General features: G+C 42.3%; 4 protein-coding genes across 5 annotated transcripts; 2 read left to right on the top strand and 2 right to left on the bottom strand.

The window, feature by feature from the left end:
• Window positions 1-1,406: 1,406 nt before the first annotated feature.
• Window positions 1,407-6,282, bottom strand: ubxn11 (UBX domain protein 11). The gene is made up of 14 exons (XM_034554463.1): window positions 5,957-6,282; window positions 5,821-5,861; window positions 5,059-5,172; window positions 4,831-4,940; window positions 4,693-4,744; window positions 4,527-4,603; window positions 4,391-4,448; window positions 4,057-4,274; window positions 3,899-3,976; window positions 3,696-3,819; window positions 3,499-3,602; window positions 3,272-3,345; window positions 2,335-2,484; window positions 1,407-2,256 (listed from the first exon to the last, which is right to left on the bottom strand). Exons 1-14 carry the CDS (start codon window positions 6,025-6,027, stop codon window positions 2,094-2,096), a joined length of 1,434 nt encoding a protein of 477 aa, XP_034410354.1. The 5' UTR covers window positions 6,028-6,282; the 3' UTR covers window positions 1,407-2,093.
• A 13-nt stretch (window positions 6,283-6,295) lies between these two features.
• On the top strand, window positions 6,296-13,673 carry fez2 (fasciculation and elongation protein zeta 2). Of its 2 annotated transcripts, XM_034554465.1 has the most exons (9): window positions 6,296-6,912; window positions 8,251-8,359; window positions 8,533-8,649; window positions 8,830-8,956; window positions 9,669-9,934; window positions 10,768-10,848; window positions 10,979-11,054; window positions 11,145-11,210; window positions 12,594-13,673. In XM_034554465.1, exons 1-9 carry the CDS (start codon window positions 6,590-6,592, stop codon window positions 12,608-12,610), a joined length of 1,182 nt encoding a protein of 393 aa, XP_034410356.1. In that variant the 5' UTR covers window positions 6,296-6,589; the 3' UTR covers window positions 12,611-13,673. The 2 variants fall into 2 exon arrangements, with proteins under 2 accessions (XP_034410356.1, XP_034410357.1); XM_034554466.1 differs by lacking the exon at window positions 10,768-10,848 and having other exon boundaries at window positions 12,594-13,598.
• A 1,395-nt stretch (window positions 13,674-15,068) lies between these two features.
• On the top strand, window positions 15,069-16,013 carry clec3ba (C-type lectin domain family 3, member Ba). Its single transcript, XM_034554156.1, has 3 exons — window positions 15,069-15,194; window positions 15,357-15,455; window positions 15,613-16,013. The coding sequence occupies exons 1-3, from the start codon at window positions 15,098-15,100 to the stop codon at window positions 16,011-16,013; spliced, it is 597 nt and encodes a 198-aa protein (XP_034410047.1). The 5' UTR covers window positions 15,069-15,097.
• Window positions 16,014-18,074: 2,061 nt separating this feature from the next.
• Window positions 18,075-24,355, bottom strand: cdcp1a (CUB domain containing protein 1a). The gene is made up of 9 exons (XM_034554155.1): window positions 24,087-24,355; window positions 23,283-23,492; window positions 22,793-23,155; window positions 22,324-22,692; window positions 21,137-21,328; window positions 20,281-20,652; window positions 19,829-20,185; window positions 19,293-19,377; window positions 18,075-19,021 (listed from the first exon to the last, which is right to left on the bottom strand). The coding sequence occupies exons 1-9, from the start codon at window positions 24,148-24,150 to the stop codon at window positions 18,592-18,594; spliced, it is 2,442 nt and encodes an 813-aa protein (XP_034410046.1). The 5' UTR covers window positions 24,151-24,355; the 3' UTR covers window positions 18,075-18,591.
• Between the last annotated feature and the right edge of the window lie 1,501 nt (window positions 24,356-25,856).

Raw genomic sequence — 25,856 nt, 5'->3', positions numbered from 1 at the left:
TGTGCGTGTGTTTTTTTTCTTCTTTTCTTTTATAATGATGACATGAATACTGTCCGTAACCAAACAGTCTTATACGTTTGTTCCACTCTCGTGGATAACCATTTGTGTTGAAGTCCCGACAAATATAATTTATTTAAATCTGAATTTCCCTCTCGAGGGAAATTATCCAAGAAGTGGTTGACAATCAACTGAACCTTTTTTTCTTTCTTTTTTTTTAACCTGTACTTTTAACTGAATTCACAAGTAAATGTTACTAACATCCCATTATTTAAAATGGTGAACACTGTAACATAAGACTCTGCTGTGCGGTATAAGACTTGATACTGAAGGGTTTAATACCAAATCGGCTTCTCACACCAACGGGCCTACAACAGTTTAATTACCAAAGAAACTCTGGTCGAAGCAGTTGTGCAAGTCTGTGAATGTTTGTGAACTGCAGGCCGTGTTCTCAATGAATACCAACATGTGCCTTTCTGTCACGTTTGCAACCACAATGCTAATTCATGTTAGACCAACCACAAAGGGCTGCAGCGGACTCTTCCAATATGTCCTTTCTCTCAGCGTGTTAACCAGTGGGATAGTCAATACATTCCCTCACTCTGAATGTAGCGGATACCAAACAGAGTTTTTTTTGTTCCTGGAAGATAAACAAAGCGAGTTAAAACTATTCTGTCTGGGTGATCTTTGCAGTCTCTGCTCCATTTAGAGGAATAACGTCATAGTTTACTGTACATTTCAGGTTGACAATGGCTGACTCTCATTTGACAGAGTGGTTAACTGAGAAACAGTATTAATCTTCAGTATTATTTATTTTGTATTGTTTTTATTGACGACTCTGTGAAAGCCTCTTTATGTGTTGCTCTAATGTGCTAAAAGGTTTCAGCGAACTTGTGTAAAGGTCCCATGGCGTGTGTTTTAGATTGTAATTTTATTTTCCTGTGCTTTGATGTTGGGCCCGATGAGTGTCGTAGGGAAAGAGGAGCATGTTTTAATCCAATGTGATGCTGATGGGAGGGGGTTGGCTGGTTCAGCCCCAATTCACCAATCACATCGTACTGGATGGAGTTTTATGTTTGCCCCGAGAGCAGGATGAGCCATTTAAGAAAAGAGGAAAAATGTTACACTTTACAGGTGGAGAAAGGGATTTTAATATAAATATATGCAACAATGACACACCCAGGTACAGACGAGCCATTTTACATTTCATGGGACCTTCTAAAAAAAGCACAAGATGTTCTTTGGAAATGCCTTAACATCTCAAATGTTTTGCAAAAGGGAAAAAGATGTTTATATTTTCATACTTTGGTCCTTGTTTGTATTTGCATATTTTAGAAATAAAGATTTTCAACATTTAGTTTTAGTTTTTTATTTAGATATTTAAATGATGTATTTTCATACTTCCTGTGCAGAAAGCCCAGACTAACGATTAAATATGCTGGATCTGTTTCGGCCTTGAAATGCATCTGATTAGAGACAACACAGCGGTGTACAGTTTCACGAGGGTTGTTCGAAATCCTTTGAAGGCATCTCTAAAAAGTGGGCGGTCTTCAAATGTATCTTGCGGATTTACTGTGGACACACACACACACACTTTTTACTAAAAGATGCCTCTTTATTAAAAGTTGCTGATTGGTTGGTTGTCACGATATTATTCATTGAAATTGGTTGTTACTAGTTTTACTTATTGTTTTCCAGGAAGAAAAGATGATATGGTTGTGATATAAAACCACAATACACGTATACATTGCATTACATTACATGTCATTTTTGCATGTTGCGTTTCAAATACATTTAATACGATGCACAATATGACCGGAATGTGATCTAAAAGGGTTAAAAACAAATGTTTCACTTCATACATGATGGATCCCCATTAGAGCCTGTTTCTTTCTGACAGTGTTTATAAGATGTTGTGTTTCCATCAGTTCCATTGATTCAGTCACAGTGAACCACCAACTCAACCCCTGTACTCATGTTACACATCAAAACGACTTGTTACTGTGATTAGTAACACCTGTGCTTAGTAACACCTGTGCTTTTACTACTACGAAGAGTCCAAATGACGGCCGTACAGAAAACTGATGCAAAACCTTTTATGGGTTCACTTTATTGACTCCAGTCGGAGGGTGTTTCCTCTTTCGCATCAGCAGAGTAGCGTCGGTCGTGAGTCCACACGATTGGAGCGTCTGGCGGTCGTCATCAAAGTGGCACTGTGGGTACGCGCTGATGATGTCATAACCGGGGAGGTCGCCGCCTCTGTAATGCAAGACGACGCGAGCAACGTGGTAAAGAGGAAGGAAGCTAAACGAAAAGCCACTTTGTCCGGTTTCTCACCTGTGTTTGTCCAGATGCTGTCGCAGGTGACCCATTGTTTCGGAGAAGCACATTGTCAGGATGTACGTATGATTCCCGTCTTCTGATTTCACCTTGAGGGTGATGACGTCACGGGCAGATGAAGGCCGATCCGGGCTGGATGTCTGCAGTCTGGTGGCGGTAAACAACCGGTGTGATATTCATTCTGCGCTGTGTTACTCAGGCATACAATTCAAAACATACTTTGTATTTTAATGTCTCAGAGCCCCGTCACAAGCTGTCCATGGTGCCCTATTTCTCAGCCTAGTGTGTACAGTAATCTCCTCAGTCTTTACAGTCAAACCAGTATTTTAATCAGCCTTTACATCATGCCGTGTTTTCTTGGATCTAGTAATTCCTTTAACCCCACAATCCCTGTTTTTACTTGCAATTTCTACACGGTTGCAGAGATGGAAAAGGATTTCAACACAGATTGACACCACCATCCAATATGTCTTGTTTCTTACACTGCATCACTTATAGATGCTTTTCCTTTTTGTGACTATACCTTCAAATTCAAATGGGAATGTTCTAAAACTAATCACCATTTTGTAGTTTACTTCAAGTTCATATCTTTAGAAACTTTGCTGTATCCTCTCGGTTTCAGCAACAAAACTGATGAGATATATAAAACTGATGATATATATATATACACACATATACATATATGTATATATATATAAATATATATATATATGTATATACATATATGTATATATATATACATATATGTGTGTATATATATATATATATATATACATACATACATATACACACATGTATATATACACAAAATATAATACCCCCAAATTATATGTATATAAAATATAATATATATATATATATATATATATATATATATATATATATATATATTATATAACAAAAAAAGAATAATGGAAGACAACATTTGTAATACCTGTCTCGTATCACTTGCAGTGCCGGTGTGTCTACGAGGATCACCGAGTTGCTGCTCTGTGCATCAGATGAGCCCTATAGTGAAAGTACTTGTTAGACAATGAGCACACTGAGGCGAGTGGAGGTTCAGCACGAGCATTTGCTTTCTGCTGAAAACACAAGACCTGTAGGTACAAACGCTTCCGGTGAGTCGGCATCCTCGGAATGAGGTGGATCCTTGCTGCTCACCTGCAGGACTGCCCTCACTGAGTCCCTGATGTCAATCACACAACCAGCCTTCACGACCACTTTTGGTAACCTGTTCAGGAACTGATCCGTGCTTAACTTCCTGCCTGTGGCCGGAAGAAAACATGAGAATAAGAGTGAGGAGTTCCCCCCCTCGGGTCTGATTTTGATCGTAACGCTGAGATGTGTGCAGGACAGACCGGGTAATTGAGAGCCGACAGCATTCGATGCTTCATCATTCTGCCCACGAATGGCCTTTCCTTTGCCAGGAAACTTACTCCAAGGTGTCCTGGAGATGAAATCCTGATCTCGCATGTCATGAACCTGCACAAAAACAATTTTTTTTAACAAGAAGCAAAGTCACACATGTACACATCTGCTTCCAGAAAAAAACGAAACAAACCTCAAAGGGCACACCGTCTGGAAATCGTTCTTGAAGCTCGGATGGAAAATACCCGTCCATCAGATCTTGCATGCATCGCTGCAAAGACCAAAGAAAGAGAATTCGAAAACCGCAAAAAGAATTCAGATTTAAATATTAAATAGTTTCCCCGTGCTAACCTGGGTGCTGTGCTCCTGATAGGAGCGGAAAGGACCCTCAAACATGACGATGCCGTTGCGGTAGAGACCCAGTTGAATCGGATCCTTTTTGGCCAACTGTGCCCCCGTGGCTGTCGATTGGACAAAACACTCTCCTTCCCCTGACAGGAAGTTCAGCTCCCTGGTCCTCTGCAGCACAAGGTCAAAGTTCATGTTGAAGCCCAGGACCACAGAGGCGTCTTTGCGAAGGAAAGATACCCAAACATGTTAGGAATCCTTTTTAGGCCGGAAGTATACGGTGACATTCTAGCTCTGTGCAGAGGAAATGCTTCGGCTGTAAAGAGATTGAGACTACCTGGCTGCTCCCTCTCACCATCTCCCACCCAGATCAAACCATAGTCTTCCAGAAAGCCCTGCAAGGTCAGCAGAATTCAGTATGACGTCATCGCAATATAGACATCATAATACAATGTTGTATTAAATAAACGTACGTCCATTTCACACACTTGGCTCTGCAGTTGTCGGCACCTCCTCTCGAGGTTGTCACTGCCACTCGGATGGGTGCTCTCTGAATCAACGACACACAGCCGAGATGTGGACACAATCAAACCTTTTTGTTCACCAGTTCAGAGCAACTGAGGTCTGTATGTGTGTTACCTGGTTCTGTGGGAAACCTCAGCTTTGCCTCCAACACGGAAATCCTTTCATCCTTTTGAGAAGATATTCAAAGTGACGTGTTTGAAAGGTGTCTGTTTTACAGTTTAACCCTCATCTGGAGGAGGTGCGTGTTTTTACCTTGCGCTCTATCTCCTTTGCTTGGCTCGTCACTTTTTGCTCCAGCAGGCTGACTCGCCGCATCATGGCAGACATTAGCTCAAAGTCGCTTGGCGGAGCACCTAAAGAGGCTTAAAAGTACGTAAAAGCATCCTTACATCTGTTGATGTAGTGAGACAAACGTTTTGTTTAGCAATAAACAAAATATGTACTTTACTTTGGGATAGAGAATGTTGTATTAACTTATACCTTTCTTTGATGGGGCTTTTGACTTTGAAGTAGTGGCATCATGGGCTGCAGTGTGACAGGTCAGAGGAAGAGTTGGATCAGAGGATTCATCATCAGCCAATGCAGCCTGAAATTCTGAGGCAAAAAACACACAACAAACAAATTTATATGTGAAAGTCCAAAATCTGTTTGTCAGACTAGTGTGATTGTCAATCAGAGGGACATATTCTACTTTATAGTCCACTATAACTATTTGACTTTATAAATGTATAAATAACTTATCAAATATGATGCTTTGATATAAATACAATTATCCAACAGCTGAAACAATTATTTTATATTAATCAAGTTATTGTTCATGAAATATACCAACATGTTTATGGCTTGTCAAATGTGAGGATTTAATTATTATTATAATAATATATGTGAAGCAACGTGAAGGTATCACTGTGCGGTAATTGTGATGTACTTATATTACTATTTTCCAATGTTTAAAAAAAACTAAACAACAATCAGCTGATTAATGCAAAGAATAACTAGATGCATGCTTTAACATAATATTGTGTGTGTGTGTGGGGGGGGAATAGCTCCAACTAACAGTACAATGCAGCTAAGCATGAATAATGATTATCTGATGATACAATATATAATAGTAGAATAGTCATTTTTCAAATTGTACATAATTTGACTATGTATTACATTGTATTTGTATCTTGTGTGCTTTAAGTTGAGTAAAACATGTGATGAGTGCTGTTTTAGTCTAATCCTGCACTAGAAACCTACCTTTCAGCATGTTCCTCCCGAGAGGCACGTTGCTTCTGCCCCTGCAGGTCAAACACAGATCAATGTATACGTTTCCTATTTGACTTCCTCACAGTTGACCAGTGGCACCTTGACGTGTTCCTCGTGAATAACCCACCGTCGCTCATCCAGAGGGCCCTGCAATGGAGCGCGCTTCGTTTTCTTCAGCATCGTCAAAGGTGAGCTCATTGTCCCCGAGGCAGGAGAGAGGCCGAGCCACTGTTTGGAAGTTTAGGCTTCGTAGTTTTCTAATCCGGGTCGAGTGTCCTCGCGGGGGTTTAACTTTGTTTGGAGTCCGTTTCCATCAGCAACGCGGGGCCAACAGCCGATATTGTAGAAAGAGGCGACGCCTGTAGTTCCTGTTTCATCCGCAGGGGTCGCTGTTACCACCACTCTCTGTCTCTGTCTGTCTTTCTTTGTCACACACACGCGCACACACTTGTCATGCATGTCGAATCTTATTTAGCATTTTATGACCAACTTATTACATTAATGATGAGGCACTATGATTGTGTTTGTTTGTTTTGCTTTTGAAATATCATATTGATATCCACACTCAGAATAGCGGTGCTTCCATGGCTCTCTTGCTTTGGCTGTCGGCCACTAGTCGGCCCGCCGCGGTGCAGCCATACTGTCCGGGTCAGCTCGGTTCAGCTGCGGGTAGTGAGCCGGCATTCAGAGAGGATGCTGAGGCCCGCAGGTCTCGGTGCACACCCGCCCTTAACCCGGGGCTATTAGGCCGGTCCGGGCTATGGCTGCACCCGTCGCACACTTCGACGCCGACTGGCTGATCTTGGGTGACTTGAGCATGGTGTCGGACCGGACGCCGCTGCCGCAGAAAGGGTCCGCCGCGGGGGAAGCGGCAGCAGCAGCGCCGCCGCTCCTCTCGGATGATGGCGAGCTGCAGGACGGCGGCTTCTCCTCGGGGGGAACCGGCGCGTTCATGTCCACGGAGGACCTGGTGCACGAGTTTGACGAGAAGTTATCCGCGTGCTTCCGACATTTTAACCCCGAAACGGAGAGCGTCGCTCCCGTGAGTTTGATGACCGAGGACTCGCTGCTGGAGAAAGACGAGTGAGGTTTTTGTTTGTTGTCTTGAGGCTATAGTATAAAAAAAAATTTTTTTCATATAATGTGAATGTTGACGCTATAACTCGTTGCTGCAGCTTGCATTTTCTAATTCATATAAAGGCACGTTATTTCCAATAGGACGTTTTATTTCCTACATCAATACATTATTTTACAGAAGATGACGTGATGGTCTGTTTGGATGTGCAGGGTCGATAGTGACAGCTGCCACTGCCACCATCTTTTGTTAAGCCATCACAACTGAGATATATATCTGATTTACTCCTCTAATAACAGACTGGAAAGCTACATTCATCACACATTCAACCAAACAGGTGCACTGGTGTCGGCATACTATCGGTGTCTGTCCCTAAATGTTTTTTTAAAAACCGATATTGGCCGATATGTGGACTGAAAAGTAATAGTTTTGTTTTTTATTTAGTTACTTATTTGAAATTGGCACTGGTGATTTTTTTTATGCGATCACTTGTAGAACCATATCTGGAATTGTTTCAACTTGTTATCCTCGTGAATATTGTTATTGCATAAATACTCTGTATGATGATTATTAAGAGCTCAAACGGTCAGATGATTAATTGATTGATCATTAGGAAATTTATCTGCAACTATTTTGATCTGAATTTGCTCAGTCATATATCAGAATAAAATATGTTACATTTAAATATGATGATATATATATATATATATATATATATATATATATATATATTGTTTTAAGTACAATGTCATTACAACAACATTGAATGTGTTTAGTGAACAAACTGTGTGCACATTGTCACTGTCACAGTAGCGTTGTGCTTGCCTTCAAATGTCATAATTTACGTCTTTTTCAACTTGATAAGCTCTGTTGAGGATTATACTTCCACATAAAAGCAGTTTAATCTGATTGTGACATTTGTGGATGTGGAACTGAAAAGTGTTGAATGTGTTGTGTTGGTTCAAACGGTCACCACCAGGGCCCCAACTAGAAATGTATGAACAAGTTAGGTTTCCATACACTGATGTACATAAAGGGTGCTCAACTGCAAGAACAGGACTCTCAAGTGTGCCCTCCTGGTTTTGATCCCAGTCAGTTGTCCCCCTCTCCATCCCAACCTTCACATTTCCCATAATGCAGTTCAACAACACCTTTTGTTATACTTCCTCTGGTAAATGTCAAACTCCATGCCTCCATTTCCTGAACTCCGGGGGATATCTTCTCAGACTTGTGAAAGCTCTCCCAAGAATGTTCTGAGTAGTGCTCGCTATAACAAGTCAACTGAACATAAATAATCGCAGTATAATTGAGCATTTTGGATTGAAATGTTGTTTGTTCCTCCACAGACTCTGGAAGGCTTTGACCAGTAACTATGGGCGCGTGATGCCGGTGGATTGGAAACGTTCTCGAACATGCTTCCTCCACGTCCCCACGTTCAACCTGGAGAAGAAAGCCGTGAGTGACTTTACCCCTCCCATCCCATCTCTGTCCCACTTTCCCCATGACCTCAGCCCCTCTCCCCCTCCCCTTCCCAAATCTCTTTTCCACTCATCTCCCAAATCTCAAATATTAATTGTGGCAGGGTTTAGCGCTTTGATTAAATTCCCTCCCTTCGGGTTCCTTGCCAGAGAAAGACTGATGTCACGCCGGAGCTGTCGGACGACGAGGAGCTCAGGGAGCAACTGGACATGCACTCCATCATCGTCTCCTGCCTCGCAGAGGAGCCCCTCTTCACAGCAGAGCAGGTAAGTGACTGTTAGCCATTAGTCTGGAGTGTCGTTGACCCCAGCCGCTGCCACACAGCGTCAAGCTCATGATCGAGAGCAGCAGCTTAACGGGGCTGTAGTCCCTCCTAATAACTGATGCGTGTTTGGTAATTCATTTTGAGTGCTGCCTCTCTGATGTGTTTCTGGTGCTGCGTGCAGGTTATCGAGGAGATCGAGGAGATGATGCAGGACTCTCCTGAGGTCGGGCCCAATCCCTCTCAGTCGGACTTCTCGATGCTCTCGCTAGAAGTCCAGCGGTCCACCAGGAGCCCCGGCTACGAGTCCAGTGAGTGTCCAGTGATCAGGAGCTCATAAGCAGTAATTTACCGTGAAACGTGCTCTTGTGATGTGTTATCAGGACAACGGTGTCTCACAATTACTTGATGATTCATTGATGTAACTCCCATTGTTGCCCAAAAGCATGCCAATGAGCCACGCCGTCGGACTGGGTGGCCTGCTCCTTTATTCCGATGAATCTTGGTGCTGCAGTTTGTTTTGACTCGATCCCACACACACACACACACACACACACACACACACACACACACACACACACACACACACACACACGCACGCACACACACACATCTTCCCACGGCCATACATACTCACCAGAGCACCCACTCAGCATGACAAATATGATATTTTACTTCTGTTTGCTTTCTAAAAACTACAGTGCCAAGATGTTTTAGGAAATTACTCACCGTTTTTTTAATTAATATTCATGACCTGTGTTTGATGGTGTATGTTTTCAGTAGGAATGAATGAGCTTTGGACTGAGAGCCTCAGACACGGAATGGCAATTAACACATCATTGATTTTGGTCTTTTAGTGGGATTTGTTGATCACAAGAACTAAAAACAATGGCAGGCTCACCTAAGAGATGATGTCTCAAACCAGCTGTAGATCATTACTGAAAATGATCTCTAGAAAAGAGTGCGAACCCTGATTGTGTGTGTGGTGGTGCGTGTGCGTGTGCGTGTGTGTGTGTGGCCCAGGGGTGAGGACCCTGAGTGTTGCAGAGCTGAATGAACGTCTGGAGGAGACTGAGACGAACATCAGGATGTTCTCGGAGGAGCTGGTGCTGCAGCTGGCTCTCAGGGACGAGCTGGACTTTGAGAAGGAGGTGAAGAACAGCTTCATCTCCGCGCTCATCGATGTACAAAATCGACAGAAGGAGCACCGGGAGCTGCTGAAGAAGAAGAAGAAGCTCAAAGGTGGAGCTGGGACGCCGCAGGGCCAGGCGGAGAAGGCGGTCGGATCAGTGAGTGCTTCACTCTCTCACTTCTGGTGTCTGTAGAGTTGTAATAGGTTATTTTGATTTGCACATGCACATAAAGGTAGTCTTATGTTTTATATTAATACATAATGGGAGTTATGATAATTAATAGGGAATATTAATAGAGAATATTCTGCAGAAATATATTGTAAAGCATGAGATGATCATTAGTCTATTATTGTAACTGTTGATAAATGTATGCATTATAATTGTATGATGCATGAGAATGAAAGATAGTTTATTGTTTAAGAAATGTTGTTAAAATTGAAAGCGCAGTGGGAACCCGGGACGTTTTATTCTGAAGGCAGAATAAGAGGTTTTATTTTGAAGAGGAACTTCTCGTCTTGACCGGAAGTGTGACGTTTGAGCCCGTGATTTTTATTATGGCCTTAAGCCAACCAGAGGTGATGTGTATTTGACCCGACGAATTACTAACATTTAAAGGTGTTAAAGGCGTGACTGAATACTTATAAAAGGGATTTGTGCAGAGGGAAACGTTCTCTTTTTACTTTTCTTTCGGCTTGAATTGATCAGACAGCTCCCTACTTCACGAGAGAAAGTGATTTAGCCAGTGGAAGTCTGTTCAACCGGCCCTCACGATTGTGAACGTATTATTTTGTCTGGTACTTTTTGCCATTAAATATTGTTAATTTTAAACCTATTGAATCCTGACTTTTTCCTTAAGCCCGAGGCGTCCAGTATACTCGTCTCTTTCAGATCATGTGATATCTTTCAGGCTTTTCTTTTCCACGCTGCGATTGCATTTCCCCGCCGTATTTGTTTTCCAACTGTATTTCTCTCACTTCCTTCCTCCTCAGCGCTTCAGCGTGGAGGGGATCTCTTCTGTCATTCAGAACAGCTTCCGGCAAACCTTTGGGGGCGGGTGCAGTGACAGACAGGTTACTGTGTATTTGTCTCCCAGCTGCTATCTTCTTGTTTTCTGCACTTTTGACCTCCAAGACAGAACCTTTCTCTCAGTTGCCTTTCTCTCCCCCTGTCTCTCTCTCTCCGTTTTACGATGGCTTACAGTATTTGACCACAGTCATCCCGTATGAGAAAAAGGGGCAGCCTCCATCGCTCGAGGACCTCCAGATCCTGACGAAGAGTGAGTTTCTTCATCTGCATCAGCAGTGCTTGTGTTTTAGTGGCTGCGATTGATCCGTTCACTCCTCCTCCACTTTGTGCTTTCCTGCAGTCCTTCAAGCTATGAGGGACGACAGTGACAAGGTGCCCAGTCTCTTGACAGACTACATTCTCAAAGGTGAGCGTTTCTCTTCTTTTTGTGACGGCCCTATGCGTCACAACATGCTTAAAGACACTTTAAACCACTCTACCTTTCATGTTCTACATTGTTTTATATATTTCTATTGCACTCTTTCTTTTTAGTGAGCATCTTTTTTTTAGGAAATAACAAATGAGGTAATCATAAATCATAAGGTCCCCCTACATACATAAAGATGAATAAATACAAGAATAGCTTTCTTATATGATCATTCCTGTGTTTGTAAAATCAGCCTCTATTTTTTACCTCTCTACTACGATAGCGGGCTAAAAACTGCTTTTTCAAGTCACGCACATGACAATATTCACGATTATAGCAACAATGTAACTTTACTCCTATCAATTTATTGAGTGAGTGTTTTTTTTTAATTCTATTGCGATCCGCATGTGGTCCCATTCCACTCAATAAGTTGAGCGATATTAGTTAGATTAACGTTTCATAGGGAGAGAGTTCTTATGCACTCATGTCGTGTACAATACCCATGTACATTTGTTATGAGGCAGGTATGTAAAGTTTGACACTTGGCTGCCTTCAGGTATCACTTTTATATGTGTTGTACTTGGAAAAACAACAAGCAAATATAGTTTTAAAAATCCCAACATATATCTGGTATTTAAGAAGTATTTGAACAACAAGAAGAGCTTTCTAACCAGTGTGTATAAATAACTGCATTACACAATGCAGCAGTAAATGCAATTTAGCAAGTCTCAGCTGCAATTTTGACACAAAAGCTGCCTGAAGGCAAGAAATACCGCCTGTGCTTCATAAAATAATAGTCAAATACTGTCCGGCCCTTCAGGGCCTCTCGCTGAAAACACGTGCATCTCTTTTTCATGTCCCTCCTTTCACACGTGTTCTGTTTCCATGTTTTCTTTCTCTACTTCTCGTGGTCTGACTTGACGCTCACTAGCTCTGGTGTGAGCGACTGGACGCAGGAGGTTTGTTTCACATGTGATGTGCACCGTGTCGTGGTTGTCGCCGCTCACATTGGTAGAGCGCCCCCTTTATAGCACTGAACTGTAGTGCAGCCTGACCCTGACGTTCTCCTTTTCACTTTGCACCACCTCTCCTCCACGGTGACTGTCTGCAGCATGGTTGATCCCTCCTTCAGTGGCAGGACACATTAAGGCTCTATTAAGACACGTGTTTATGCTTGTTGATCATTATGATAAGTATTTATCCTCACCCACCCCACTTCACAAATAGGTTTGCCATCAGCAATAACTGATGTGCTAACATTCAGATGTTCCTTTTGTGTTTCTTTTTTCTCCCACTTTGTAAAGTATTCTGATGCCCTCATGCTGAAGCTTCACCTCCTGTCACTCAAAGCTCTGCTAATATTCATCTCTGCTGTTATTACAGTGCTTTGCCCAACGTAGACCGGAGGGGCGGTGTTCGACGCTCTGCTGAGGCTTCAGATAGTTAACCATGGCAACAAGATGAAGAGGACTCCTTGTTGTTTTTTTTGAAGACACACTTCATTTATTCGTGCATGTTTTTACCTAAAAAATATTATTTATTTTGTTAACTTTTTTTCTTCATTTCGTTGTATTTATTTCTGTGTTGACTTTTGTGATTTTTTCCAAACCTTGTGTGTTCCCGTGAATTTTGACCTTTTTCTTTCAGTGTTTTTAATTTTCTTGCACCGTGAAAAAGAAGCTTAGCAATTATACATTATATGAAATACCAATATAGTATATCCCAACAGAGAAGCTGCATTGTTTGCAGAGTGAGCGATGCGAGCTTCAATGCAAAGGGGTTTTGTATTGATCTGTGGTGCTGACCTATCCTTTGAGCAATGAACAAATGCACAAAGCACATCAAAGTTGCAGTAATAGAGAAATATGAAAGGAGCTTTTCAAGCAGCAACACTGTAAAGTATAAACAGTAAAGTCAAATTGATCCCCAGCAGGAAACCAATAAGTATAACGTAAGCAATTGATACGGATCAGAGGGAAGGAATGAACGGGGTACAGATGCATTTAATATAATGGAATAATAACAAATAAACGAGTTTGCAGTTTGCATAAACATAATGTAAAACCGTCATATAAGCAGAGCATGTAGCAGCAGAACAGTACATACATCAACATCATTATTATCCCATAATAAGATAAAGTGTTGATGATCAAAGTGAAGTAGCTTGGACTGAAATGAATGAACTAACTAACTATGCATTTGAGTGAATACTGAATTGTGATACATGCACTGTTTGTACTTTCTGAATCAGAGACTCGAGCGTCGACGTGCCTGCTGCGCACAGGGCAGCTCGTTATTCTGTATGTATCCTTGTATATGTACACACTGCCTTTACCTGGAACTTTTTACATTATAAATGACTTATTTTAAATGAATGTCAAATTGCTGGTCTACTTGCTTCATTGTTAATTTATTTTGTAAACATCTTCTTTCAAATATATTGATTAAAAATCCCACCTTTGTCTTTGTCTCAATGTATTGAATTCATTCCACAATAGACATGCAAACAATAAACACACAATAATTAAGAAGCAAAGCCTTTTGACAGAAATAATAATAAAGTGCAAGAGAAATCAATATAAAGTGCAACATAAAGATTGAAAAATAAAGGCCTATTCTAGAGATAAGAATAAAAGAATTTAAAAAAAGAATATACAAAGAATTCAGGTAGCCACAATAAAAAACGACACACACACAGATAATTAATTTAAATGAATAATGTTCCCTGTCTCTACTGTGTGTGTGTGTTTTTTTTTTTCCTTTCTCAGCTCCCAGGTCTATTTTCTCTCTCTGTGGTTCTTCAGCTCTTCAGCCATCCAGCCAGCCGGATCTTCGACCCTCTTGCTGGCAGATTGTTGTCAGTCCTCAGTGGTCTTGTTTGTGTTTTGGTCTTTGCTTTGACATTTTGGATCGTTGCTCCACGTTTTTTTTATTTGCCTCGTTTCTTACAGCCATGTCTGTGTGTCAGGGTCATCGTTCCCCTGCCTGCTTCACCGCTCACACCATCAAGCCTGCAAATCTACATTCCTAAATATTTGATTATATCTATCTCTTGCATGTTAACAGAAGATATTACTTAACACATTTAAATAATGTACATTACTCTGTAAACAAGGGTTTCCCTGTGGTTTAAACACTGATTAGGTAAATGACCCTTGATACATATTAAGGGGAAAAGGAAGGAGTCTAAACTCTCTTCACCAAGAGGTTTTTCTTTAAAGATGAAACCTGTATTATTATGGCGTGTATCTGCTCCTGTTTGGAAGTGGATCTCTTTATAGCATCACTTTAGGTGTTTTTTTGGCTGTGAGGTGTGTGTATTCAGACTGAAATGTGGGACCACAAACCCTTTAGAGCAAAGTGCTGCCAGAGATCACTGAAACCCTCTGGTGAAGACTCCAGTCTGACAGAACATGGATGAAACAGTCTCGTTATATAAGTCTCTGCCACGTGTCAGCTGCACCTCGTCCGGCTCACTGAGGAGATCCAGATGTACTGTGGGAACCCCCTCCCCCCACACACAACAACACATCCAACCTCTGGCCTGTTGGAGCAGAATCGCAGAATCACACACACACACACACACACGGCTCTGCTGTAATTTATAGTTAACGTACCAACACATGGAACCTGTCACGCTTGTCTGTTAAACTCTGCAAAGCGCTGCTCACCAGTTTCAAACGCAACCCCCAACATCTGTAAAACATCTGTCAATCATTTGTTCTCTCTCAGATTAGATTTCCTCATCCAACTCTGTGCCGCCACCCCGGGGTGTAAAACACAACATCCTGTGTCTGACCATCGCTCAGAGCCGCGAGGAGCTCATTTGTGCTGCTGCAACAAAAACAGTTTCTGTACAGCGGATTTAAAGTATCTCTCCAAGTATTATGGATGCTCAAGGGGTTTGGTTGATGTTTGGCCTCCTCCTGATGGCACACTGCACGCTGCAGCAGACCCCATCAAAGAAAGGAACTGGAAAGAGAGGTAGGTCACTAACGTGACATCGGATATGAAAGCAATGTCCTTACTTGTTAAATCCATTCATAACTCTGAGAGTATAACCACACTAAACTGCTACGTGACAGCTCGATACCGACTGCGTTATGCTTTCGAATACATTCCTGTTTTTTTTTTTTTAATCAACAGACTCTGCAAACAGTGCTGCAATTGAGGAGCTGAAGAAACAGATTACTGACATTGTTACAGAGCTGAGTTTGCTGAAAGAGCAGCAAGCTTTACAGACAGGTATTTGACAAGAATATTTAGCTCAGTTAATGAATCAGAATAGAGGAAATACCGGTCAATACATATTTCACAACAATAGAATATAATTCAACATCTTTCCGTTGATGGAGATCATAACAACTGAGCCACACTGACTCTCTCTCCATTTCCCTCTCAGTGTGTCTGCGAGGCACCAAGATCCTCGGCAAGTGTTTCCTGGCTGTCGCGGAGAAGAAGACCTTCCACGCGGCCAGCGAGGACTGCATCGCTATGGGAGGCAGCCTGAGCACTCCTCTGACAGGAGACGAGAACGACCAGCTCTACAACTACGTGCGCCAGAGCATCGGCCCAGAGGAGCACATCTGGCTGGGCATCAATGACATGGTGACCGATGGCCAGTGGGTGGACCAATCAGGCTCCGGCGTGCGCTTCAAGAACTGGGAGACAGAGATCACCCTGCAGCCAGACGGAGGCCGCAGCCAGAACTGTGGCATCCTCTCCACCACAGCCAACGGGAAGTGGTTTGATGAGAGTTGCCGAGCTGAGAAGGCTTTTGTGTGCGAGTTCAACATCGTCTGAGGGCTGGTTTTTGACATTAACGCCACTCTGTGCAGATAAACACTCACGTGACCATTGAATACTTCTGGCAGAGAAGAATGAGACCTGTAGAGTATCAGGTACATTTATGCAATGCATTGACAAATAACGTGCTGCATCATTTTTTTAAACCCTTGACCGAGAGATGTGCATGGACGGTCTGGGGACCAAACTCCAACGTACACAAGTCTGTACTATTGAGAAAAGGCTGATGCGTTAAAATCATACACACTTCTTGTGTTAGTACTAATTCAACACACATTATTGTTATCCAATGTGTGTTAAAATAATACAAATATTTCACAGGAGTGACTAACACAACATTTGTTAAATTATTGTCCTATTGAGTTGCACACTGCGGTGCCAACGTCATCATCCCAACCAAAAAACTACTCCACACTCCAGCCCAGTAGGTGGCAGTAATGCACCTATAAGCTGGTTTGTCGCATACTACTATACTATTAAGTACACTAGTATTTAAATAAAAAAATGCATTAAAAATATACTCAAAAGTCTACCTAATGAGATAGTATATTCAACTTGTTATCATACAACATATAAATGATGTATTACTTACTCAACTTGGCATAATGTTGACCTACTAGAAATCCACTGGTATAAGCTATACTTGTTGCTAAGCATACATTCAATAAACTCCTGTTCTCGAATACTCCAGCATCTTATACCATATTTAGATATTAATCAAGGTAAACATTACTGGCTGGCTTGTCTTTGTAATACATATTTTTCAGTTATATGCATACTTTTACTGAAGAACAATCACCATGAATGAACTCTATTCATGTTATGCTGCTTATATTGGATTATATAATGTTAATAAACACGTGTCTCCTCGACATTGTCTTCTTGCTCACAAAATCAGTACATATGAGACTCATGTACTCATCAGAAGGAAAGGTTAAAAAGGTTGCACGCAACCGAAGTGTTCCTTTCAAAATAAAACTCAAGATAACCAATACGGAGTAAGATAACCAGTACAATGAAGGTGACACGTTTTCTTTCTAAAGTAGCACCACTTTACAGACTTCACAGTCAAAGTCAGGAACAAATTAATGTTTTCATGGTAAAGATTAACATTCCCCCTAGAAAATGTATTTAAAGAACAACACAACTGACGTAAACAAAACAAAACAAATAAGCTGCAGTGTCGACCACAGGAGTGCAGCTAGTCAAGGGAGCGACTCCTCCATCTTCAGGTGAGGCGTCTTTCTATAGCGGCCACCAGGCTCATCAGCTGATTAACAGCCTGAACGACAAAACACAGCGCAACACTTCTGTGTTGGCACTCAGAATGGCCTACTCATCCAAAGGAGGGTTACATCAGATAAACGTGTTTGGACGTCTCCATGGACATAAGCGGAGATAGTCAACAGTGGAGGGCGTGTCCTCCTCTCAGCTCCTTTAACACTCAATCAGCCTGTTCAGAATTTTATGAACATATTTTATACGGCTTTTTACCCAAGTTACTTCACATTAAGAGAGTGTTCTGGCATTGTTTAACACTTTATTTCCTCAGGGAGTGAGAATGGATGTATGGCAACTAGGAACTTTGTCTCCCTCTGCAGTCCATTTTCTGAACTGCAGGAGGCGACATGGCTTAACAAGACAAACACACATTTGATTCAGTTTCATTGTAAAATCTTGAATCCCACTTTTCTTTCAAATGAGACGAGTCAATATTCTGGCATCTTCTTAGTCAGCAATGTTTTAAATCGATACCTTAAATAGAGATTAGAATCTGCTGTTGTTGTTTTCTTTAATGTCAAAAACTGTACAGAAAACCTCTACCTGACTGTGTGTATAATGACCTTTTAGATCGGTTTGTTGGTCCAAACAGAGCGACTGAGTCTGACTTCACAACAACACACAAGCACTCATCACACTTATGTTAAATTATACACCTCGCACAGTCTCTCTATTAAAAGCTACCGCTTAACAATAACACAACTCAGTCAACCAACAAAGATAACGTTTGGCTCACAGACTACAATTAAGATTGGACGTGGATTTTTGTCAGAAAAATATGGTCCTTGACTAGGGATTCTCATTCGTCAAACAATGAAACTGTCCCTGAATGACCACAGAAACACATCACTTAACTAGCAGCAGGTCAGCCTTGAAGTTCCCAAAAGAACAGGTCCAAAAAAGAACAAACGCAATCTATTTTTTTTTTTTTTTTTACAAAAAGACAACTAAAAACAACTCCAAGATCCTAAACGGTGTTAGCAGGAGCATATTTCCCTCTCTGAAGGAGATGTAAAAAATCTATCAGGAGGAAATATATTAATTTACTAAAAGTAAGAGATAGAGATATTTTTATAGTGGCAAAACCGATTTCAAAAGGATGATTCTGTTCCGTCTTCATCGAAGATGAAACAAAGTAAAAGCTGCAGGCGGGTTGCAACGGGGTTATTTTGTGTGCCATGGCTTTGTTGCAAAACTACGCTCGAAGCAGGTAATCACGAGGACGCCAGGGAACGAACGTCTCAAAGTTCAAGTAGGTCAAGAGAAAAGCAGAACGCTGAATCCAATCTCCTCCTCAGTTCCCACCCTCTGGCTCCAGCCGCGGCCCCAGATTCAGAGAGTGTTCCTCTTCACCTTCAATCTGGTAAAGCACATTGTCCACCAAGGGTTGGTTGTGGCTCAGCGGCCTGACGGGAAGGGGAGGAGCCTGAAACTGCTCGTAAGTCCCGACTGGCATGGCGTCTGTTATGGCGTCTCTACAGACCAGGGGCTTCTGGGAATCGGTGTGCCCCGGGAAGGGCTGGTGTGTGTCAAACTCTCCATAGACTCCCATCTCGGCCCCCTTCCTCAGCAGGTCCGTGTAGACCAGTGTGTCCTCAATGGAGGCGTACACATGGGACTCGTTGTCCTCGCGAGTTTTTGGGAAGCCGTTGTGTCCCGGCAGGAAGCCGGTGCCGTTTGGATTGTAGATGGACACTTGATGATTCAGCTTCTTCTTCTTCTTCCTGTTGGGCCGAGGAGAGAAGACGAGCGAGAGCTTAAGAGTTACATACGGCATCAAACTGTTGATAGTTGACCAGTTTGATGCTAAATTAAATGGACGGGGGAAATCTCTTGCAGGTTGAGGCAAAAAGTTAGTAGTTTAACAAAGCACTTTACTATACATTATAAAATAATAAAACTTGCAGAATTATTTCCACAAGCGAGCAATCTGACAAATTCCTACATTTAAGTATAAATGATAATATTTGAAGAACGTGAAGCTGATCCACTCACCTAATCACCACACAGACAACCACCAGCACGATGACAAAGAGGACCAACAGAGCAGCCACCACACTCAGGATGGTCAGCAGAAGGTCTAAATGAGAGAAAACCACAACAGATTTTTTTTTTAAATCACGCTTGAATACTTTCGGTTGTACAATAAATTAAGTGTACAATCCTTGTAAAAATGTTATATTGTCCAAAAAATTGATTGGATTGTTCCTCGGCCAGATGAGGCTAATGGGAATATCATTAGTTTTGCAGGTATTTGTTCATAAACCAAAGTATTGGACACAATTGGCCATTCATCTAATAGTTAAAATATTATTAATTAATATATATTTCCTGCTAGCTTGGCTTAAAGTATTCTCAAAAACAATCGCATCTGTACGTTAAATACTTGGTGCTGGACAGAAAAGAATGCGTTATTAATTTACAGTTATCTGCAGACTTTAGCATGGCTAAAAGTACCACTCTTATAGATGCCTTTAAAACAACTAGTTCCCTTTTTTTTTTTTTTTGCCCCCGCCTGAAGGCCCTCTTACTCTTGCTCTTCTGCAGGGTGACCTCGGTGATGACGCTGAAGTCCCCTCTTTCCGGCATACAGTTGGACATGTTCAGGTAGAAGTTCCCCGAGACGGTGAGCTCACTCTCGGCCTCCTCGTCTTCCCTGCGGCTGTACTCCTCCTCCGGGGAGCCGACCCTCTGCACCTTGATGTTAGTGTGACGGTTGCTGCACTTGGGCTGGCTGAGGTTGGCAAACATCAGGTGGGCGTCCATCTTCGGGGGCAGGGAGACGATCCAGGAGACGGTGGCGTAGGAATTCATTCCTACTGGCCAACCCGGAGTAGCCAGTAGGACAGGAGTGTCTCTCTTTGGAGATACCGTGAATATGTATCTTTCTGAAAAAGGATTTAGAAAGAAAAGAATATTTAATATCACTGAAAAACATGCACTTAAAATGTGTTCATTTCATTTGTTAGACGAGACTCGTTACCGGATATCGCCCCTTTAAAAAGGGCATTCAGCACATGCTTGAAAGGCGTCCGTAGTGCTTTGCCCTCCACGCCGGACACCGTGACGGACATGTTGGTGTGGATTTGGACCTTCTGTATGGCTCCCCGGGGGCAGAAGTGTCCGATGGTAGTGCCGTCGTCTTCGGCCACTTTGATAAGGATGCTGTCGTTGCACCGCTGCCCAGGGAGGGACTGCTTGAGGGGCTCGGTGGGAGAGGTCAACTCCACTGTGCCGTGCTGGGGAGGACGGAGAGTCCAGGTCACGCTGCTCAGAGGGCCGGGGAGGCAGGTCGGCAGCGCGGGCACCAACAGGCGGGCCGGCGTCTTCGGGCAGTCTTTGAGACGACGACACTCTGAAAAAGCATTTTCACACTTCTAGTTATAGAAACTGAAGTTACACTCATTTCTAGCCAATGAAAGTGTCTCATGAGAACACAGAAATATACCCGGATTAATAGGGACGACGTTTCCGTAGAGCAATGTTGACGACGAGGACTCAAATTAAACCCGAACCATCTGCATACCGCCCCTTTAACGTCCAATACTAAATTAAATTAGCCGAATGCGTGTTGATAAACCACACAGGCAACTATGAAAAAGTCTCATTATAAGTTGAACTACTTCTTAAATCAAAGTTCAAAGATTCACTTGGACCACAGAACACTTTCCAAAAACTAATTCACTAATAAATGTTTTGGGTAAAACATGATGTCGGTGTCAGTCATGCTTTGTCTCAGGTTATTAATTTAATAAAAGTATGGAGAGTTAGGAGAATGAATCCAGGTTTATTTTCCAGACCCAGGGACGCCTCCGCTAAGCACCTCCATCTGGATTTACCTACGACTCTCATGGCGGTGACAAGTACGTCTTCAGGAAAGCAGTCGTGGAAAGTCAGCACGCTCTCTGATGCGACGGTGATCTTCTCCTTGGGCACAGAGTTCATCTTCATCTGGCAGTCGGAGGCCGGTCTCACCCTCTCGATGTGAAGAGTGAGGCCCTCCATTTGGCTCATGTCCACTTTACACGACACTATAGAATAACAAAAAAAAAAGTACTTTAGCATTTCTTCTGTTCACCAATTCTCACATGCAAATGCGTGGGCACCTGCACCAACTGCGTCAAACAGGAATTTGAATTTCGATTTGACCCCGGAGAGCTGAGCAGGATTCTCGGATCGTTGAAGGAAGTGCGTTGAGTCATTTGTGAGTCAGCCATGAGGCAATCTCAGAGCTCCCCTATCTTAAGACCCGAGGGCTCAGAATGAACGCCGTGAGGCCCACTCACCACGTCGCAGTTCCCTTACTCATCCTTCCTATCACACTCCTCACTGATCAAACTGCACCCTTGTTGTAACATGAAGAAAAAAAAAAAACCTCAAATAAAGATTAGCTATATTTAATAATTGCTCGCCTGCTGCAACATGTAGAGGAGACGTCTTTCACCCTCTAAACTATTTACTTCCACAGCAAAACCTGCACCAACACTGAGCCAGTCACCCTGTTGCTTTCCATTATACGTCTTTAACGGGGGTGTATTTACATCTTTATGAAATAAATGATTTGACACGAACAGACAAAACATCTCTGAGGGATCAATTGTAGTCGGTATCTTTAAAAGCAGCAATATTGGATATATTTGGATATACCACTTGAAAGGAAGCAACATTAATATTAGAGTTTCTGTCACATGTCACTGACTTCGAGCTGACCTTTGGTCTCTACCAACTCCTAAATATCTGTCTCTTCAGCTGCTACATGTTCCACGAATATTGATCATAGAAGGTTAAAATTTCAGTTGAATCATTTTTTATCTTTTATATCCTCCCCAGAAATAACCCATCTCAGTTAGCTTCATAGGTACAATGTGGATTTAAAAACAACCTCCTTCAAGATCCAGATCACCCACAAGAGACCTTTCAAGGTTTCAAGGCCTACCTGCCACTTCATTTTATAAATATTTGAGAGGGCCAAAAACACAAACCATCTTTGGCAGAGATCTAAAGAAAAAAGAAATGCAAAGCAAACCTGTTGATCTTGCTCTTGAAGAAGACACCCTGAGGTTTAGCGACAGCCCAGGAGAACCCACACTCCTTCTGTCCATCTCGCAGTTCCTCAGCGTCAAGGAGAACTTTCCATGCATGTCTCCCGGCTGCGGGTCTTTCAGACTCCGCACCATCGCCCCTCTACCGGTGCTGTGGTACTCCATCGCGGTATCCTTCTTCAGACAATGCGGCTGTGTGAGATTCAAGAACTGAATGGCTGTCTTTTGATTTTCCGGGACCTGAAAGTACCACTCCATCACGTCGTCGTCAGGGAAACTGTCCGGGTAGTTCGGAGAGAGCAACTCTGAGGACGAGGTCCCGTTTGGTAACGTCAGTGTAATTTTGGCAAGAGCTGCGAGAAGAGAAAAAAAAAAAAAGGACACATAAAAGTGGTCAAATAACATGATGTGTGACACACAGGGGCAGATGAGATCATTCAGACACCAGCTCACTTTTGATTTCCTCCCCGACGGACACGTCAAACAGGCCATTTGGCAGTTTCTGGCCTGCTGGGACGTCCAGAGAAAAGCTCCCTTGGTTGGGTACCTGAGCACTACCGACGGGTCCCGTTCTGCAGTATTTCCCCACGGTCACGCTCCCTGTAGTCTGGAAGGCCTGCAGGGTGTAGCTGTGTTTGTCTGAACATCTCTCAGATGGATTGATCTGTCTCATACCCGAGGGGCTGAAATCTATTTTCAACGCTTTCGGCGCAGATGCCTTCAGGTTCCAGGTGAACTTGCGGTTAAAATCCAGCAAAGGAAGCGAGTCGGAGGCCGCCAGGATGATGTGGCCATTGCACAACTTTGTGGTACATTCTGAGAAGAGATATAAATGAATGAGTTTACAACAAACAAATCCAACTACATTAGTTCTGCGAGATAAAAAAAGTTGTTGAAAAGCAGAACCATTCAAATAACACCTTTTCTGCGGTACCGTATTTACCTATACGTCGCACAATTTCCACGCTGAACACATCTTGAGGTCGGGAGCACTCGAACTCCATTGAGACCGGAGGGCCGTCTTTTATCACGAGGGATGGACTACATCGTCGTGAGCTTCCTGCCCCCGTGCACACTTTGCAACCCTTGACCTGACTACTGCTGATGTTGAGGAAGGTGCCTCTGTCAGTGGTGAGGGTCAGCTTCTGGACCCCTGGTGAAATTGCGATAAAGAGAAAAAAGGGGAAACTTTGATTACAAAAAAAAAAGAAACGGATGTTCAGTGCTGAGTCACATGCAAATCACACAATGAAATCCCCCCCTCTTCGTGTCTCACTAAGTTATGAACAAAGTCACAATGACTAACTGTGTGGAGAGATGAGGCTTCACTCCCTCGATGACTAACCAGGCCTGCACTAAGCAAACAGAGCCATGTTAAAAACACACAGCAGCACCTGAGGGGCTGCACGCCTCACACATCCTGGTTTACACTCTGTTATTACTCTTTCTATATTTATACATGCACAACCCATCATCTGACACGTGACACAGCAGATTAGCTCTGGAGCCTTTTTGATGATGAACAGAAACAACAACAACAACAATTTACTCTGACAGGACTAATCAAATTAAAGTCATCCGGGTCCCAACAATCCTCCATCATCCGCATTAGCAGTAATCAGCACAACAACACAGTGTCTCCACACAATCAGTGATCAATAAATCCGTGTTCATTATTTAATCAGCAGATATTTCACCTCATCAGCGTTTCTGTCCTGCTGGTTAATAATGAAGAGCTGTAACTTACCGGACACGGTGGAGGCGACGCACGTGAGAAGTAAAAGCTGGAGGGGGACTCCCGAGGACCACATGCTGCCCCTACGATGCTCTTCTCTTTGATCCGGAGGGAAATCTCATCCAGATATCTGCGCACATCTCATCGCTTCTCGTCCAGAGCTGCGACTTTAATGCGCTGGCTTTGGCCCCGCTCGCGTACGTGAAAAGCCGGGGCAGCTCGTGGTGTGTCGACTCCTCCACTTCCTGTACGTGTGAGCGTGTCTGCAGCGTTGCAGCACCAGGTAATGCAAAGGCGTGGCCGGGTCGGCCATTTTGACAGGTACCGATTGGAACAGAAATTGCTCAATACGACTGTTTAGTTGTTGTTTTTCTGTGCTGTTCAGAATAATTTCGACAGACAGCTGTTTGCAATTAAAAATACAATGATGTCAATGTATTAAATAGCCTCCAACAAAGTCTATAGGCTACTATTGTTCTTATTATATATAACTATAGCCCAGTGGTACCATATTATAGCTATATTATAAATTATACATATTACAAATAGATTCCCGGTATAGAAATATTAAAGCATGTTTTTCTATTGTTGTCCACTTTATAGGGACACTGATTCGACAGCCCTTCAATGAAGTCTTAACATGCATGCTGGAGGTTGTAGGTGGTGCCGTTGAACTGTATAGTATTACACTGAGAGGTTTTCTGTTATTTTGTCCACCCCACTGACAGCCCCAATGAATGGAGGATTTATTGAAGGGCTGTTGAATTAGATTGCAGTGATAAAACTGAGCTACTTTATCAAACTGACAATTTTTTTACATGATAATTAAATAACCAATGGACCGTATAAAAAAGCTTATTTTTACAGATAAACATCCACTCTGAATTTGTCATCATCATAAACTGTCCAGACAGCTCAGCGGGATACAAAGTATGGTTGATAATGTCTCTCCTGCATGGGCGAGCCACACCACATACACTGACACTGGCAGTCACAGTAACACACTGGAAATAAGGGCAGGTTGTCTGTGGAGAAACTGTCTTCTGGGGGGCAAAGACACGAGTCAGGAAATATTAACAATACAGTAGTAAAACAACCATTTGTAACAGATGAGAAGTCATTTTCCAAATATTCATACGCAGACCATGAGACCAAAGAGATGACCTTGTGCTCATCGGTTTTACTTATTCAGAATTTAAACGTTTTACAGTATGATGAGCTTTTATGATTTGCTGTAAATGAAACTACCGAACCGTATATGAATTAACATTACCTGGACCAGCTACAACATTGAAATGCTGTTAAATATGCAGCAATAATTTAACACCCTAAAATGTATTTTTACCTTGACATTAAAGTACTGGTAATAATTCCACATATGCAGTTAATATAACATGTGGACAAAATGTATAATTCAAGTTGTATCTATATAATGTATGAGATCATTACAACATTTAAAATCAGTGTCTATTTGTGCAATTAAAACATGATCATCTTTATGATAAATTTGGAAGCGTCATTGAGGAGCGGTTGAATTGTTTTGTGTTATGCTGACAGATGTTTATTATTTGGTCCATCCAATTTATATCAATGATATAATGCAATGCAGCTCAACAGCACCACAAACTACATCCTTCCAAATGGACACACAGTTGATATAATGTTTCAGTAAAACTAAACGTCATGACCTTCATGAATACTTTTTATTGCAGGTCTGTGGCATTAGATTGTATTGGTTTTTAGCTTGGTGTACCTATTAAACTGGCAACCGAGTATATTTCC

The sequence above is a fragment of the Cyclopterus lumpus genome, chromosome 16, assembly GCF_009769545.1.
Source record: "Cyclopterus lumpus isolate fCycLum1 chromosome 16, fCycLum1.pri, whole genome shotgun sequence".
Lineage (NCBI taxonomy): Eukaryota > Metazoa > Chordata > Actinopteri > Perciformes > Cyclopteridae > Cyclopterus > Cyclopterus lumpus.
This window is presented reverse-complemented; position numbering and strand designations above follow the sequence as displayed.

Excerpts from the sequence above, each read along its gene's own strand:
- ubxn11 (XM_034554463.1), bottom strand. The coding sequence starts at position 6,027 with ATGAGCTCACCTTTGACGATGCTGAAGAAAACGAAGCGCGCTCCATTG. Across the intron at positions 4,604-4,692 it reads GAGGTTTCCCACAGAACCAG|AGAGCACCCATCCGAGTGGC; the intron begins GTAACACACATA and ends TCGTTGATTCAG. Across the intron at positions 2,485-3,271 it reads CTGCAAGTGATACGAGACAG|ACTGCAGACATCCAGCCCGG; the intron begins GTATTACAAATG and ends TACCGCCACCAG.
- fez2 (XM_034554465.1), top strand. The coding sequence starts at position 6,590 with ATGGCTGCACCCGTCGCACACTTCGACGCCGACTGGCTGATCTTGGGT. Across the intron at positions 6,913-8,250 it reads TCGCTGCTGGAGAAAGACGA|ACTCTGGAAGGCTTTGACCA; the intron begins GTGAGGTTTTTG and ends GTTCCTCCACAG. Across the intron at positions 8,957-9,668 it reads GAGCCCCGGCTACGAGTCCA|GGGTGAGGACCCTGAGTGTT; the intron begins GTGAGTGTCCAG and ends TGTGTGGCCCAG.
- clec3ba (XM_034554156.1), top strand. The coding sequence starts at position 15,098 with ATGGATGCTCAAGGGGTTTGGTTGATGTTTGGCCTCCTCCTGATGGCA. Across the intron at positions 15,195-15,356 it reads GAAAGGAACTGGAAAGAGAG|ACTCTGCAAACAGTGCTGCA; the intron begins GTAGGTCACTAA and ends TTTAATCAACAG. Across the intron at positions 15,456-15,612 it reads GCAGCAAGCTTTACAGACAG|TGTGTCTGCGAGGCACCAAG; the intron begins GTATTTGACAAG and ends TTTCCCTCTCAG.
- cdcp1a (XM_034554155.1), bottom strand. The coding sequence starts at position 24,150 with ATGTGGTCCTCGGGAGTCCCCCTCCAGCTTTTACTTCTCACGTGCGTC. Across the intron at positions 23,493-24,086 it reads CGTCGCCTCCACCGTGTCCG|GGGTCCAGAAGCTGACCCTC; the intron begins GTAAGTTACAGC and ends CAATTTCACCAG. Across the intron at positions 23,156-23,282 it reads GGAAATTGTGCGACGTATAG|AATGTACCACAAAGTTGTGC; the intron begins GTAAATACGGTA and ends ATCTCTTCTCAG.